The 16,954-nt window shown below is 38.9% G+C and overlaps 1 protein-coding gene across 4 annotated transcripts in view; it reads left to right on the top strand.

The window, feature by feature from the left end:
• Positions 1-1,154: 1,154 nt before the first annotated feature.
• The window catches only part of LOC112559417 (protein inturned-like), a 22,698-nt gene continuing 6,898 nt past the window's right edge, over positions 1,155-16,954 (top strand). Inside the window, exons 1-15 of one of the 4 annotated variants that reach the window (XM_025230665.1) lie at positions 1,155-1,543; positions 7,101-7,271; positions 9,402-10,195; positions 10,366-10,445; positions 11,161-11,376; positions 11,653-11,765; positions 12,596-12,685; positions 12,995-13,072; positions 13,897-14,092; positions 14,514-14,570; positions 14,852-14,914; positions 15,035-15,262; positions 15,914-16,071; positions 16,257-16,369; positions 16,728-16,799. In XM_025230665.1, the coding sequence (XP_025086450.1) occupies positions 7,183-7,271; positions 9,402-10,195; positions 10,366-10,445; positions 11,161-11,376; positions 11,653-11,765; positions 12,596-12,685; positions 12,995-13,072; positions 13,897-14,092; positions 14,514-14,570; positions 14,852-14,914; positions 15,035-15,262; positions 15,914-16,071; positions 16,257-16,369; positions 16,728-16,799 (2,347 nt within the window). In that variant the 5' untranslated portion in view covers positions 1,155-1,543; positions 7,101-7,182. Of the gene's footprint in view, positions 1,544-5,947; positions 6,318-7,006; positions 7,272-8,716; positions 8,971-9,401; positions 10,196-10,365; positions 10,446-11,160; positions 11,377-11,652; positions 11,766-12,595; positions 12,686-12,994; positions 13,073-13,896; positions 14,093-14,513; positions 14,571-14,851; positions 14,915-15,034; positions 15,263-15,913; positions 16,072-16,256; positions 16,370-16,727; positions 16,800-16,954 lie in introns of those variants that run through there. The other 3 variants (XM_025230663.1, XM_025230664.1, XM_025230662.1) reach the window with 3 other exon arrangements.

Here is a 16,954-nt window from a genome sequence, read left to right as displayed (position 1 = left end):
CGACTTCTAAAAGTAATAATCCTGTAATGATGGCAAAATAATAAAAAAATTATCTAGGTAGACTGTAGAGAGGTTTATTATCTTTATAATTTGCTTTAACTGTCATTGCTAAATCTGGCATTGAGGAAACCATGAATTGTTGAAAATATCATGCAGTTTCTTGTACCATGAAACACATGTAGGGATAAGAGAAAATTATTCTCTGGTCAGATCGTGGGAACCGACTGACCAAAATCACCACATTTGTCTTCAGTATAATAATACACATTTAGTATAATAAGCTGCATGATCTTGCACTTTCACCCAAGATAGAGAGAGCATAAGAAACTGGTATGGTGGTGGAAGAGGTAACATTTGGCCAAACTCCACGATTCCAAAATATAAAATAGTGAAAAGAAGTTGTGTTTAATTAAGCCGAAACACCTGGTGATGAGAAATCGACAGGTGAAAGCACAGAGACTTCAGTGCGCTATTCACGTAAAAGAAGAAGAAGAAGAAGAAGAAGAAGAAGAAGAAGAAGAAAAAAACCGAAACAAACCAGCCAAAAGGTCTATCTGAACAATGGTTTTGTGTTACATAATCCCTCGACCTTTCGGTCTTTGCTAAATTTATTTTGCTTCGAGTTGGGAGGTGGGCCCCAAAGAGCAGTGTTACTGCAGAGTTCACGCCAACAGGAATGGTCCATTAAGGTCCCTCCCACCCCTTTCTCTCTTTTTTAACAAACGTCCGAGGTTTATATATAGTAAATTAATTCTTTGAAACTCCGTCTGGTTAAAGTCAAAGAACAGTGGTGCATGGGTCTGTCACACTATGGTCGGTATATATAGCAGATACCACAAGTTAGAATCAAGCTGCAATAACACGACCTCCACAAGTATACCTGCTTTTATATCACATGATGATGTGCGCTAGCTACTTCTGTAGTTAGTATTTTTCCACAGAGAATAGTCTCATCCTGGCTCACCTGAAGAGCAGGTTGCACAAAGCCACCGCCAAACCCTCGCTTCACTGCTTTGCCTTCAACAAGCGACCGAAGGGCGACACAATGTAACGCCGCCTTGAAATCAAGTTCATCTCTGTATCGGCGGATGGCCGAGAAGACATTTTGAAAGAGGGTGTAGGTGGGTCCGTAGTGCCCACTTTGCACTGCCTAGTGTGCAGAAAGGGCCACCTTGTGTTCATTCACGTCTGCCATTCTGTCGTCTGCCGGGCGACACTATGTGCTCTTTGCTCTCACCGCCGTAACGAGAGCAGACGACAAACGTGCGCTGGCGAGTTGCTGGACGTGTGCTTCTGGGAAATCGTTTGCTGGAAACTTCGTGAGCTGAGGGAAACGCTTGTCTGGAAGTGTTTGTGGTTTAGCTACAAGAAACTGTCGAAATATTCAGTGGCGCGCTGATGAACATCACACTGAAACAGAAATGATAGACAACAGTTTCGACAGTTCGGTCGCTGTACAACGAGGCTGTGACGTCACTTTGGAGGAGGTAGCCGGCATCTGTGGTCTGTTGACGAGGGTTTCCTGAGACTACTTGCCATGAAGGTAGGTCACAATGCTCTCTGAGGACATAAATACTCATATTTTGCTACTGCACTACTGTTCTTCAGTGTGTAGGAGGATTTTGTACAGTGTCGGTGACCATTTTAGTGTTGAAGACTGTGCCAGGAGATGATACAAATATGTCCTGACAGTGTTTTTAGTATAACGTATGCGTAGAGCTTTCGTTTCGTGAGTTTCAGTCTCATCAACTGATGCAAAATACATCCGAAAACAGGTCTGGAATATATTTTCTTACTCCTTTTATCCCCTGCCATCCCGAGTAAAACACTGACAATAGTGTTAATGGGTCAAAGGAGACTGGTATTTTCATGTAAGAAGTCTCATCAAAGGTTTTTTGTTCAATGCATTTAATTTTGTTCAGTATCTAGGTCTTTGAGTCATTCTTCGTAAACGATTAATTTTCTTTTACTCGACAATTTTTTGATTTCAATGAAATGTCTACATTTTTTTTTAATGGGTTGCTAGCATTTTATGCAGGCATTGTTGTGGTTATGTTTACATACGAGTTCCGTAGAGAAAGAACGAATGCAACAAACACAAGGAATCCATTTTACTCGTTCGTTCGTGCAGTATCACTTCCCTTTTTAAACGGATCAGTCCTGTTTGGATTGCGATATCTAGCACACTACTTCGTCTGCGCTAGGGTCACCAAGCAGCAGATGAACATGTCCATTAAAGGCATACCCGAGTCAAGTATAAGCTCGAAGCTGCTTACAACTGATGGAATTGTTAAGAGTTCTTTACAAGTAAAAAAAAAAAAATAAAAAAAAAATAGAGCCTTATTACTTTGTTACAGAAGTGCACTGCGATTGTTTCTTTTATTTATTATGCTTGCGTGTGTGTGATGAGAGAGAGAGGAGTAAAATTGACTCAGATTCACTTCTGAGGTTATTGGAAGCCACATCCCAGGCACTTTTGCCCTCTTCCCAAACGCAGGTGAAAGAAACAGAACTGTTAACTCAGGTTATGGGAATCAGTATCTTGTAATGAACTCATCATTTGAAAATAATTTTAGACCAGGGGTATTCTTTAACACATAAAGCTTCGGCATGTATGCGGCCGTCAGGTCTAGAAGACGAGTATTTAAGGCGAACATTTTTTTAACTTATCATCTACAAGTGCCGGGAAGAATGTGGCCCCTTGCACTCGAAACCGCAACACCTTAGAGGCAGTGCAGGAAAATCTTGTATCACAGGATTAGTACCAACGTGTCATTGACCAAATCCCTAAACAAACCAAGACAAACAGCAGAGCTGTTTCCTTTGAGGCAACGCCGCATTCTTTGGCGGATACCTAGCCGGACAGGTGTGCTCTTAATGCCTGGTGGAGCGTTTTCTTCTGGAGTGATCCGCAGCAGATCAAAAGTTGGCCACATTGTCAAGCTGCAAATGATTGGCAAAAAAGGATGTTGTGGCACTCAACTAAGCTTCAATAAGCGTATCTTAACTCCAGTCTAATCCACGAAAACATTTCCGTTTGATATCAAACTGGCACGATGACGAGCTTGTTCATGTCTTGGGGAACCTGCAGACGTTAGTTTCGGGAAGTTGTAAGCAGTACTCACTGCTATATGCAGACACTGATTCTTAAAAAAATGACTAGACCTTGTTTATTCATTATTGTCTCATTGTTCATCTCAGTATGTTTTAATTTTCTTGATGTTGCATTGTGAGGGTTAGTGATCCCACGTGACAGTCAGCTGACAGCTATGAGGTACGGAATTATTTCGTGGCTTACAAGATTAGATCGATGTCCCCAGTCGATAAATACATTTTGTTGACTTAAGGCTGCAGGTGGCAGTGAAAAGTGGGATTGTGTGTGTGTGTGTTTTACGCGAAACGAGATTTTCTCAAGACAGTTTGGCAATGAGGACCTTCGTGGTGGATAGTTTTGTCGTGTTTGAGAGGACCACTTCAGGCCCTCGACACCTCCAGGCTAGTGACGCTGTCATTCTCTCTTTGCTCCTCGAGCCGTATCATAGACAATCAGCTCTGTCAGATCTTAGTTTTCGCTTTATCTGTTTGCAGTGGACCAGGCTGTGTTTGTCTTGACTGGGGGAAATCAGGAGGGAAATCTCACCAGCGTCAAACATTTGATGTGACATTTCCAAGAGTCAGATACTTGGGAACACGTGCTGCTTGTGCACATCGTGATCTCTGGTTGAGGACACTAGAGGTGTTCGTGTGTGAGAATTACTAAGATGCTTTCTGAGATACGAATTACTGAGAGGTTTTCTAACAGACGAATAACCATGATATTTTTCTTTTTTCTATCTAAGTTTTTGAGCGTATGGCGCGCGCGTGCACACACACACACCTTTTGCAATTAGAGGATCTAGAATTACATTTGACTCATAGGAATGTGAAGCTGGAAGACAACATTGTTTCTGGTTCAAAACTACATGCAGTTAGAAGACTTAGCTTCTGGTTCGTACCTGTCTGGTCCTAAAAAAGTCCTCTCCCCTGCTCTTCGTTGTCTTTTCGAAAGTCCCTGGACATAAAAGATAATCTTAAGACAGTGGTTCTTAACCTTGTTTGAGGTACCGAACCCACAAGTTTCATATGCACATTCACCGAACCCTTCTTTTAGTGTCATCACGAATTGCGGGTGTGTCTTGACCTCCGTGGCCGAGGCTCCGCCGAACCCCTGAGACCGACTCACCGAACCCCTAGGGTTCGATCGAACCCCGGCTAAGAACCACTGTCTTAAGACAATCACATCACTTTCTAACAAGTAGAGGTCGTCCTTTTTTGCCCACTTCCTACCGTTGTCTTCACGGCCTCTCTCCAGCACACCCGTCTGCTACCCGCCTTACCACCCAAGCCAGTCTCCTTTGTGTGCTTCGTTACACTCCTGTTCGGGCCACGGGTCAGACAGCAGACATTGCTTCTTCTCTGAACCCAAATACGGACAGAACTAAGTATTTTACCCGTCTCTCTTTTCTGCTATTTTTTAAATTAAGCCCTATTATTTTAACATCTGATTATGGTGGGTTTGTGTTATATAGTTAGCATACAGACATGTTTTTAAGCGTGTATTTCGCTTATTGTTTTGAAGTGGGTAGAACGAGGTGTCATTATTCTCCCTCTCCCACAAAAAAAAAAAAAAAAAAAAAGAGAGAGAAAAAAAAAAGAAGCAACTTACAGATAGCTTTTTATCTTCTTGTTCTGAGTGCATTAAGGAAGTTAACAATATTTCAATGCTCAAACCACTTCACTTTTCATAGCAGTGCTTTCACTGGAAGGCGTAAAGTACAAAGTTTCCAATCAAATGAAGCTGGTCTTCCAAGAAGTCAGTTATAACTAGGATTTCGGTTATAAAGGCTAGTCTGGGGTTGTTTTTTTTTTTTTTACTTGACCTCGTGCTGGTATTTTTGTAATTTTTTTTTTTTAGTTCCCATGACTGTTTCCCAGGTACAAGCACTCGCTCAAAGAATACCGAAAAAAGAGAAGAATCTGTCTTTTCTTTGAAATCAAGGTTGCAATTTTTTTAGAAGCAAAGCTTCTGAGGGTCAGAGATTACTTCCAGGCCTGATCGTGCTGGCTTTGCACGTTCCCTTCTCTAAGCTGACGTCAAATTCCGGGAAAGAGCTTGGCTTGCCAGTGTCTTTACTGTCATCTTGATTCCTAATCCAATCTTGGCTCCTGAAGCTTATGACATCAGCTCTGAAGCACGTACCTGAAATTTCAGGTGTGAGGCGCTTTGATTTCGTTCTGTGTGTGTGTGTGTGTGAGAGAGAAAGAGATATCGTGTCATGAAAGCAGAGCAAGTTTTCCAGTAACTAAAAAGAAGATACACCATTGCACGACGCATTCCAGGCTAAGACAGAGGCAAAACTTGAGAAAACTCGCGTGCATATCCGAAACCCACATGCATGTTGACGCGCAGATTTAGCTTTTGCCAGAGGCGTGCTTGCACTGCAGGGGCTGATTATGGCGGCCTGTTTGGCCGAGCATTACCGGCGAGGTGGTCAACATCCCAGACACACATCTTCTCCGCCCTGCAGTCTTGCCTCGCGCCGGCCCCGCACCCACTGGCCCCCCTCGTCCTCAGAGCCTCGTCTTGCATGTGGCGCGCGCTCGCAAGAACGACTTTGACAGAGCGTGACCGTCGTCGTCACGGTCAGCAAGTCGTATGGATGTACTCATTGACAATAATGAGCGTGATGCCAGAGAACTGTCATGTCAACTGCACCCATCATTAACCTTCTAAGGCTGTAAATGTGGTAGTGTGTGACAGCCCCACCGAGCATCTTTTCCTTCGTACCTGCATTATTTTGGTAGTGTCCGTTTGTCGATCTGGATTTTGGTATTTAAACAGTTGCATGCTTGTTTGGCTAACCATAGGAAAAAAAGTCAAATGCTGAAGAGAAATTGTCACAAAGGTTTGTCACATCATTAATCCTCCTCATCATCAATTTGTGGCCTGTGCAAGTTAACACCACCTCCCATTAAACAAAATTTGCAGCCACCCTCTTCGTCAATCAAGTCGAAGAATGCAATGAACGACACTCATGTGATGTTATTTGTTGACAAATTTTGTGCGTTGGCTCTGGGTTAAGGGCGCCGGGGCTGATGTTTTGCTACAAACATAACCACTTGGTAGTTGGTGTGGCGGACTGCGGCGGCTTGTGCCCCGTGTTGACTGGACGGCACTGCTGATAGAGGGCGCTTTGTGTCCACGTCTTGACAACCTGTCGTCTGCTCTTTGTTTCAAGGCTGCAGCTACACCCTCGACCCTCGACCACTATGTGAATGTGCGTTTCTTTCTTTTGTTCAACTCACCTTTTCTAACGCTTAAATTTGAAGTCCTCCAGTTTAAAAGAAAGTAGAGCAGCTTAATTTATATTATCATCAGCTTCGAAAAGTTTGTCTGATAGTTTCTGCCAAGTACCTATGTCAGTCATTTGATCATAAAGGTTAGTACAGTTCTAGTACAGTTCCTCGATATCGGTGATCATCGGAGACAGGTAGAGGTCAACAGTTGATGATAAATAGTTACTGTTTGCAAATAACATTATTTAAGCATTTGCTTGAGTCGAATTAATCATTAAAGCATCTTGCGTAGGATCTTCAGAGAAAGAGTTGTGCTGTTGTTTAACAATTAATCAATATAAATACTCGTTTACGGTTTGTTCTTTATCTTCCAAAGCTGAGCCAGGTAGCACAGTAAATTAGTCAACTTTAGCACTAGCCAAATTTATTTAGGGTGGGAACCTTAATTTGTTTAAAGCAACGATGTTAAAACCATTGATTTATTTATATGGCTACAGTTACGTGGATACCAAATCATGTTTGATGGTTTCTTTCTCTAAGTGTGAGGAACGACGGTGTGCCAGACACAAAAGTTTAAAAAAGATTAACCAGTTGCAATATGCATATCTTAAGTACTTATAAAGTTAACATTGCCAACAAAAGAACTACTCAGGTTGGCCTAAATAGATGATCATTAAGTCTGCGATTGCAGTGTCGAGGGTTCAAGAGACCCGTATCTCGTTGAGTGCGCCACGTGCGTGTCGACAAACGCTTTATCGTTGTAGCCGGCAGCAGCACGGACGGCGACAGTGCTGACACCAGGAGGCGCATGGAGGTGAGAGGCGCTGCTTCAGGAATGAGGGAAGCATGTTTGGTGTCACTACGCCGATCTCACGCTGTCGAAAGGCTAGTCGACACCGGGACTTCGACTGTCTGCGCACCATTCTATCTTGCAGGTCGGTCTGAACACGTGTGTGTATGTGTGTATGTGTGTGTGTGTGTGTGGGGTGGGGAGGGGAGTGAGTGAGTGACTGCTTATGTGATACAGCTATACATCAATTGTGGTCGTCTAATTTCTATCTCTTTCTATCTTCTATCGAGAAAGAGACACGATAAATCTTTATTTACGAGGGTAACAGAATAAGCAAAAGTTATTTATTTTTTACATCTAGCCCTCGATCTATGGGGAACAAAATGAAGAACTACATTAGAAAAGGCACTACAACACAATAATAGGGAAATTAAACTATTATGATCAAAGTACGTGGAGGGTTGATGTCTCTAATAAATGAGAATTTATTTTTTGACTAATAAATAAGTAATAGGTATACAGTATGTGTATATATCCTTTAATCGTTAGTAATTGATGTTGAGTGTGGGGCTCTGCAGGCAATCAAAGGATTTACTATAAATGTTTTAGAAGTCCTGCTTTGAATTGGTATAGATTGGATTCCGTTTGTTGGAAGTGTGAAGGAAGGCTGTTCCCAGAAGTAAGGTGGATCGAGAGAGAGGAGGGCGGAGGAAGAGAGAATGAGAGCGTGCGTGTGCGTCAGTGTATGAGTTCGCCTCTCCACTTTATTCTTTTAAGCCTTCAGTAGTTTGAGTAAAAAGTTTTTTTTTACAAGACAGAAAAAGTAGTGTGTTTGTCTACACTCCCTCTGCGTCCTGTTTTGTATTTGGTGTCGAGCTGCCGTTCCCTGGGACCGTTCTACTCGGCTTTCTCTGATACTGTCTCGTCGTTTGAAGGAAATTTCGAACTAACTACAATTACGGAAACTGATTTTGTGAAAAGTAGAATCAAACTGCTGATAAAGTACACACCTTAATAACAAGTTTCATCATAGGCAACTATTACACAAATAAAGCATTTTAGTCCACTACGAAATAATAATAATGCAGATTTTATGCAGTTATACAGTATAGCGCAATTCCAAGGGCACAATTAATTGCGCTTTGCACAAAACATCTCAATATAAAGACTTTAATTAATAAGAGGCTCATAGCACACATTCAAATGCATGGCAAAGAAATACATTATACGGAAACATGGAAAAATGGAGAAATACCAAGCAGAAAAAAGATATAATCATGCACACAAGCATGAAAAAACTACACTTTGTCAAAAGGAGAATAAAACGTTTTTCAAGGGAGTCTACATTTGTTTGTTGAGCAAGTCGGACACATCTCAGAAGACTCAGTGAACTCAAGACTATTATTACGGTGATCGGAATTTTTTGAACCACTCCGGAGACATGAGCCTGGTGGTGGTGGTGGGAACTACTGCAGTAGCGTAGTCCGAAAGAAATGACTGTACCCGGAAAACGGGGACAAAACTGGTGCCAACTGCTTCAGTTAGCGAGATTACTTCCCTTGCAAAACCTCTTCTGTGGTTTTGTTGCGTTTCTTAGGTTAGCTCCCGGATGTAAACAAGATGGCGATTGACAACACCTTCTATCACTATGAAACAAACTTTGATAAGTCATAGTAGGAGGATATGGCGCATTTTCCGTCACTGAAACCCTTCTATGATCCCGACAAAGAGCAAGAAGTTTATAGAAAAAGAGATGGAAATTTGAAAGTACGTAGTCAATCCCCTAGTCCACCAGATGTGATTGTACAAGGTACCGATCCAGGCTCGGAAAACGAAAGACCTCTGTAAGACCTCTGACTTCCATAAGTTTTGGTAGTCTTACGCATAAAATATCACGTATTAGATTAGACGTATAATTTTGTTGCAGACAAAATCCCGAGTTTAGAAAATTTAAATGCTAATAAAATCAAAAGTCTAATAAAATATTCTTTTGATTTTAAAGCAAAATGTGAGACTAATGATTGCATTCATTACATTTCATTTGATAATAAAGTACATTAAATATAAAATATTCAGTTACACACGAAAGAAGATTTTCACTAGAAATGTAAATATCTTGTTTAGAAATGTGTGCAAATGACTTGTGTATATCACTTCCACTTTTGTATACACATTACAGCATTTATTTTTGTCACAGTGTCAGGAACTGTTGATATATTAGGGAGATGGAGTCGTTAAATTGTTTCTATTTAATTTTTTTCTGTTATTTTTAAAGCAAATTAGAGCCAAGGTGGACTCGCCATGTACTACAAGACCAAGGAGACCTGTTCTACATTGATGCAGGTTCCAAGTCTGGAATTAAGGAATATTCTTCATCAGACTATCATGCCTCCAGGATTACATCAGCAGCACATTCTGGAGTTAATGGTCTGCTTTGCCAAGCTGGTGTGCAAAATAGCAATGGTGCTTTTCCTTTTACAGACTTATCACAAACCAAAGCAGTTGAAGAATATGAAGGAAAATTGGTGCAGACACAAGCTGAAACACATATTAAAAGTGAACAGTTACGGCAAAACAGAAAGGAAAGAACAAATGACAAAGAGATTATATATCATGGAAACTTCAGAAACACCATTCAGACAACAAAGGGTATATCAGAATGTAAAGTTGGAAAGGAAAATAACTCGAGAGCTTTGTTATGGGAGAATGGCACTCCCTTTGACGCCACAAATAATATGACAAACTGTAATGATGTTGACAAAACAAACTCTGAACAGCCTCAGAAACAGCAGCGGCAAAATGGGAGACAACTTAAGGACATTTCTCTGATACCAGATTTGTCAAAAAGAACATTTGATTTGGGAAATGGCAAAGAGAGAGCAAGTGGAGCTGAATTGTTTGAGCTGCTTTTTGGTATTGTTTTATGCCGTTACAATCAACGACCAACCAGTGAGACAGGAACATATACTGGTATGAATGGTCAGTGCCACAATCAAAAGGAAAGGAAAATAGTAGTTCAGAGCATAGTTCCTGGGTCAGCAGCTGACAGGTCGGAGAGGATTCATAGAGGTATAGTTTGTTCCATTTTCATTAATTTTTAGATCTGTATTTGAAAAGAAGGTAACTGTCATCTTTATTATGGAGTTTAAATTAGTTATAATGATGCTTATATCCCAATTGTTAATGTGATAAGACATTTGTATCTAAACATTACAATTTACATCATGTGTTTTGTTTAGGAGATATGCTTGTACATATAAATGGTCAAGAGGTCACGTGGTCAAATCTTCTTCATCTTGTCCAGACTGTTAAGAAAGAGGTAAAGGCATATTTAAAAAAAAAATGTGATCTTTTAATGAATGTGCAGTTACTTGAAATTCTGTTTTTTTTCTATGTTCACTTGTTAAGCTGGATTAAGTCAGATTGCGAAACCTTAAAATAAAATAAGAAAAAAAGAGAGGGTCTAAAGTAGACATTCCATATGCCTTGCACTAGACATGATCAGTTCTGAAGGAATGCTATCAGCATCATTTCCCTCGGAACTTTTACTTACTGAACTGTAAGTGGGTAATCATGCAGGATATTTATAATGTCTACCTTAGACCCTCTCCTTTTTATTCTTTAGTAATAACTTACAAAATTTATTATCTGCATTAATTTGTAAATATTTACTAAAAGATTTTGCAATCTTCTGTTTAAAAAGTTTCAATTGTAGCACTGTCTTGCTTAAAAAAACAACCTTTCAGAAATGAACACATAGTAAAAAATGGTCTGAGTTTTCCCTGTTACCCATTAACATATCAGAAGTCAGGTCAAACACAGATTTAGAGCAACTAATCTATTGTTGATTTTTTTTCATCTTTATCACCATTTTTTTTTAACATTTACAGTATTGTTTACAGCTATGTCTTTGGAGAAGTGTTGATTTTGCATAGGCATCTGTGACAGATTGTGCGTGTATGGGTGGGTGTATGCATGTGCTTGCTTGAATGATTGTGTGCATGGTTTTTTTTTTCCTCACTAAATTGCTTCAGGTAAAACTAACTTTTCAAGTACCAAAAATCATTGGTCCAACATCGTGCAGTTCCTCTAGCAACATTAATGGAGTGTCTCGTCAGCCTGCATACTACAACCTATGTGCTCGAGTCACAGGCTGTGACATTCATGCAATACAGCAGCAGCTTTTGCAACATCTTTGTGCTGCCATGTATTTGACATTACCTTCTTCAGATAATGAAACATCTGCCCAGGTCAGTGTGGCTGCAGGAATGCATATGCATATAGGTACTTAAAAAGAAGCTAAGATATATGGTAGAATTTCTTAGCAATAATTATGTAAAAATCATCTTTTTCTCAGATATTAATGCTGTAAATGATTTTTAAAAGCTAGCTTTATTTACCTCGTCTTGAGGGATGTAGCTGGAATCTTATTTCAGGCTCAGAGAAAGCAGTCTTGTGCAATTACTCTTCAATCTGTTGGATTGAAATCTGCCTTAGTGTCTTTATTGCGCTTTCTATTTTGGCAGGATGATATTGTTTATTGCTTTCCACCACAAGAAGAGACATTAACAGCAATTCGTGGGGTCTTCTTGACACTGAGTTCTTCCCTTCAAGATATTGTGTGTTCTGGTGCTAAGAGGTTAGTAACAATTCCAAGCTGAATTTTATTTTTAGGTGAATTTTCATTCTTCAGGTGAAAAGACTAGAGGAGCCAAATACTAAGTGATATAGTACACCAGCATTCTTTTTTACACAGCAACAAACTATAATTAACAAAATACTAAGAAATGATCTGTAACAATAATACTGTGCCACAAACATAAAAAATATACCTCAAATTTAAAGTAGTATGTAAAACTCTGTTATATATGATTTTGGTCTTAAAGATGAGGAAACCTGTTGCTGTGATACTTTACTAGTGTATTCTTCAAGTGATGTAGGCAAGTTCAGCTCCTGGGGTGGGGTGTTTGAGTTAACATTGTTAGAGGTTATGGGCTACTAGTATAACTAGTAGGAGTGGTCAGTGGTTTTAGTTTTTCTGTAAATTCGCATAAGAGAAGCAGTAGTACATTGACATTTTTTCGGTACCTGGAGAAGTGTGCAGTCAAGTTGATAGAGCACCAGTATCAGAGGCAAGAGGCAAGCACTAGCTATTCTGATAGTTTTGTGGTGCAACATACTAGCCCCACTTGATTCAGTTATTGAATAGGTTGAAGAAGGGTTGAAGAAGGCAGCAAGAGAGAAAAGATTGGTTCCACCTCACAGAAAAAGCTGGCCCTGAAAAAAAAGTGTAGGCTCTAACATCTCACTCCATAATGACTGAAAGGTTGTATCAACTAACTTCACTTTTTTTCATATCACCAGTACCATGGTGGTCTCTAGCATGGTGTATTAGCATTTGTGTGGGTGCATACTTGTGAATTTTGAAGGAATATTCATGGACGTGATCTCTGTGAATTTTCTTTTCAGTTCATGTCTTCAGATTGGTACTCAGCAAGTAAATGTGGTGTATCATCAACAAGGTCGTGATGTGTTTGTTCTTACAGCTGAAGCACAGAGGTGAAGATTTTAACGGTCTCAGCATTATTTAGCTAAAGTGGCCAAATGGAGTGTTGGCTGAGAATCGCTTTATGGGATGTTGGAGCAACTTGCTGTTTGCAAGTGATATATATGGTTTCTGCTACTGGTTTTTAAAAAAAAATTTTTGTTTGTTTTGTTTTTGTGTTTGCAAATTAAGACCGACAAATTGTTGAAGATGAAGAGCTTAATGGACTTTGATGAAATAATTTGCAATCTGCATTGGCTAAACTTTTCTCATATGAGTAAATATTGGTGTCTGCGTGGTAATAATTATTTCACTTTTTTCAGGGTTCCCCTGTCTTTATTACATTGTATCAAGAACAAAGTTAGGAGAATGCTGTGCACTGTGTTTGGCAATGTTGACAGGTAAGTGAAGGTTAAAGTGGAATAATGTGGCTTACCTATTTAGTAATTTACTCCATTTGGTTGCTCTTGATAGTTACTAAACGGCAGGTAATTAAAGTGTGACTATACTCATTTTTCAAAGTCAGTATATCTATGAAGAATCAAGTGGAGAGTTGAATGGCATAAATTATTTTACTCGAGGATTCACTCATCAACCATAATGTTGATCGAAATTTCAATATTCTGGTACCTGCCAAAAACTAGCACCAGAAGTGAAGATGACGAAAGCAGGGTATCAACAAAAGGGCCTTTTTCCCTGGGAAATTTAAACCTTATACAGTCTTGATAATTAAATTGGTCCCACAATCAAAAACTACACAAATTTTGTCCAGCTTTGTGCGGTTATCAAAAACACAGCTAGCAGACTATGCTTTGGGCTTTGGCTAGTGCTGATGATGTCATACCCTGCTTTTGTCATTAGATGGGAGGTTAGAGATGGATGGTTTTGGTTGCAGAGTTATGAAACTGCAGGATAGTAATTTCAGGCTCTATTAATGCTTTTAAAGTGTTATTTAGTAAATCTTATGTTGCATATCATTATTTTATCACATTTCCGATGTAGGACTGAAATAAACTTAACTTTTGTATTTTGAGTTTAGTCACACTTTAACGTTTCATGTTCCTCCTAATGTTTAAACATTTTAAACTCCCAGCTTCTCTTTCTGTAGATGGTTTAGAGTTAATTTAATCAATGGAAGGCTTACTATAGTGGAAAAAATCCTGTAAGAATTGTTGTAAGTTTTGGGCATTTTGGGATATTTTTTGGTTGCTGTACTTTGTTAAAGAGCATTCAGAAATGGAGACTGTGAGCAGCTGAACCAAGTGTTTGCACTCCTATTCCACCACCTGCTATGCCAGCAGGATGTAAAGACTGACAATGGTTGTGTTGCTGTTGGTACCATTCATGAGGGCCCTTATTCACACCTTGCATTGCACACATTGGTTGGAACCCCCATGCTTCTGCTGTCAGAAGAAAATCGAGTGAGAAGATGCTTATCTGTTCACATAAGTATCTTAAAGGTGCTTTGCCAATACATAAAATAATATAAAAAAGAATTTTTAAATTTTAATATTTTATTTTCATGAATATATTTTATATTATTCAGAGAATGTGTTTGTAGGTGTAAAGGTCACATGGAGTAATTATTGGTATGGACTGGTTGTTTTTTTCTTGTTGGTTCTCACATACATTCAGATATTAAGGCTTTATTGTATTCTTTTGCCAAAATGTTTTCATTGTTGAAACAAATTGTCTCAGAAGACTATAGTGACACCTTTTGCAGTATTTAGATGTGTCAGTCTTTAAGCTGTTGATTAACGGTACGTCCAGAAGCAGTTTTTATTTTTACTAGTTATTACTTGCAAGGTATACCAATCCTTGTTTGTATTTGAAATTTTGCAGCTCATTTGTGATGAAATACTCAGTGAATTTGAAGCTGTTGACTTTGATGATTTCCTTGTAAGTTTTGTGTGGATTCATTTGTTCGCATTTGTTTCTTTCTGTGTTCACTGCTTACACCCATTCTCGTGAAATAAAATTTTAAAAAAACCCACCCAAAATACAAAACATGTTCTCATTTAAAAGATTGTTTCAAGACATGAACTTTAATCACATGAAATTGTCTTTTATGGTTATTAAAGCACAAAATAAGAGTATTTTATTTCTTTGTGTATTTTTCCTTTTTTGTAAATATATATATAACCCTGCTAAATTGAAAATATGTGATTATCATCTTACAGGAAGATAATGAACTCTACTCAAGACGATCATACTTGGTGCTGGGCTGTTCTTTGTATTTTAAGGTAATTTTTTTCAAAGGAGTAATTTTATTATAAATACACTCAATCAATAGAGTTTGTTACTTCATAAAATAAAAAACTTTTCATTTTTTATAGATAAGATTTTGTTGCTGCTTTTTTCAGAACTACCTAGTGTGCAGCCATCTGCATGATTCAGACCTGCAGGATGTAGAGAGCTTCTTGCAATGTCATTACTTACTGACATTAGCAGCCCGCCAGCCTCTTGACGAGCTGGTGGTTTGGCAGGAGGTTCATCTTAGCCGCAAGCAGAGTGCATCAGTTGCTGCAGGCAGTAGTTCACTAGGATATCAGGAACACTCGGGTCGATGGTTCATGTTAATTGTGGGCATGGTGAGTTTGTTGCTTAAATAGAGAACATTATAGTACAGCAGAGAACTACTTTGTATTTTCAATCTAGATGTCATCTGTTTATTCTGTAATCACTCCAGGAGGGTTCTTGGAAAGTTTTGGTGATTGCACAATTTGGTCTTAAGAACTTTACATTTCCTCATGTCATTTGATGCTGTGCTTTTGTCTAAATGACTTTCTTTATGGACAAGCAGCACCTCCTCCATTTCTTTCACCCACTAATTTGGTTCCAGATCTCTTCCTTCCTCTGTCTAGTTTTTAAATATTAACAAGTTGATGCAATAGTAATAGAGACTAAAAGGAACAAAGTTTTTAATAAGTGCTCTTGAAAGCCTAAATAGAGTTATTTTGTAGATGGTTGTTTGTCTTCAACCTTGATCTCGTACATTTTTGAATACATTCTAGTAGATCAGACAAGACAAATGCACATGTATTGATGCCATCAGTGTATTAAAAATAAATCATGCATATGGAGCTTATATTTACAAGAACTGCAACTACCTAGGGCTTTTACATAACATTTTTCTTTTAGAAAACTGATACACTGTGTCATGTTTCTTAAATTGTTCACTGAATACTTTTTGCTGTGTAGGAGACTGGACTCTGTGTATCTATCCTTTTGTTTGATTTCAGAAACATTTCTTGCTTGCTACTCTACTAGAAGCAGGCAGCTGTTGTCAAGAGCCTCGGAGCAAATGTGGACCTCATCCTCTTTATGTCAACCAGGCAAGGGCGACGCTTATACAACTCGATACAGAAGAGGTGCATATGTCCACCTGTTGCCAAGACAGGTAGTCAGAGCTTCTCATGTTTGAAAATAGACTTTTAGCAATAGAAAAGTAGGCAGCTGTTGACATTGTGCCATTTTGTGTGCTTATTTATATTTATGCTTACAGAGACATTTGGCTTGTTCATGATCCAGTATTTAATAAACCTTCAAAATGCTGCATAAAACAGTTCACATCATGTCATTCAGATTAAACCAGGATCTGGAGTCTCCTCTTGTGACTGATGCTGGCAGATTTGTCACATGGGGCAGACAGGGTAGAGAAGACGGGACCTCTATGAGATCCTTAAGCAGCAAACCTCGTAAGTAGTCTGTTTTGTGGGAATTACTGGAAAACATACAGAAATACTGACATACTTGTCTTAATGTGATTTCCTTTTTTTTTTCCATTTTTGTTTCAATTTATTATTTGTGAATTTAGGGTATTAGCTTGATGCTAAGTCATCATCTTTCTGAAGTTTAAAGAGGGATGTTTAAAGTTTCACTTTGCTTGTTCTTTGTATTCTACACAAAATAATTGGGCAGGTTGAAGATTTCAGGGTCTGACAGTGCTGTTTTGCATAATTAATGAGCAATCTTTTAAACTAGCTTTCATTAGGCAGAGTTTGACATCTAAATCTACAATATTTTTTTTTATAGAAGGTATGTTTAAATTGACAGCTAGCCCAGCTAGAGCAGCCAGTGACAGTGTCTTCAAGTTCAAGTCCAGTCCAAGGACTGAGAATAAATCAAGTAAGTAGTGCTGCAGTCTAAAAGGAAATTGGTTTTAGATAAATGATTTCATTCCCCTACTCTGTCCCATTTATTTTCTTTATTTGACTGTCAAAAAAATGTTCATGTTTAGAGAAAATGGGCATCTCTGCAGAAGTTGTAGCAAAACATGTCTG

The sequence above is a fragment of the Pomacea canaliculata genome, linkage group LG3, assembly GCF_003073045.1.
Source record: "Pomacea canaliculata isolate SZHN2017 linkage group LG3, ASM307304v1, whole genome shotgun sequence".
NCBI lineage: Eukaryota > Metazoa > Mollusca > Gastropoda > Architaenioglossa > Ampullariidae > Pomacea > Pomacea canaliculata.
Note: the sequence above shows the minus strand (reverse complement) of the source record. Positions and strands in the feature narration are given on the sequence as shown.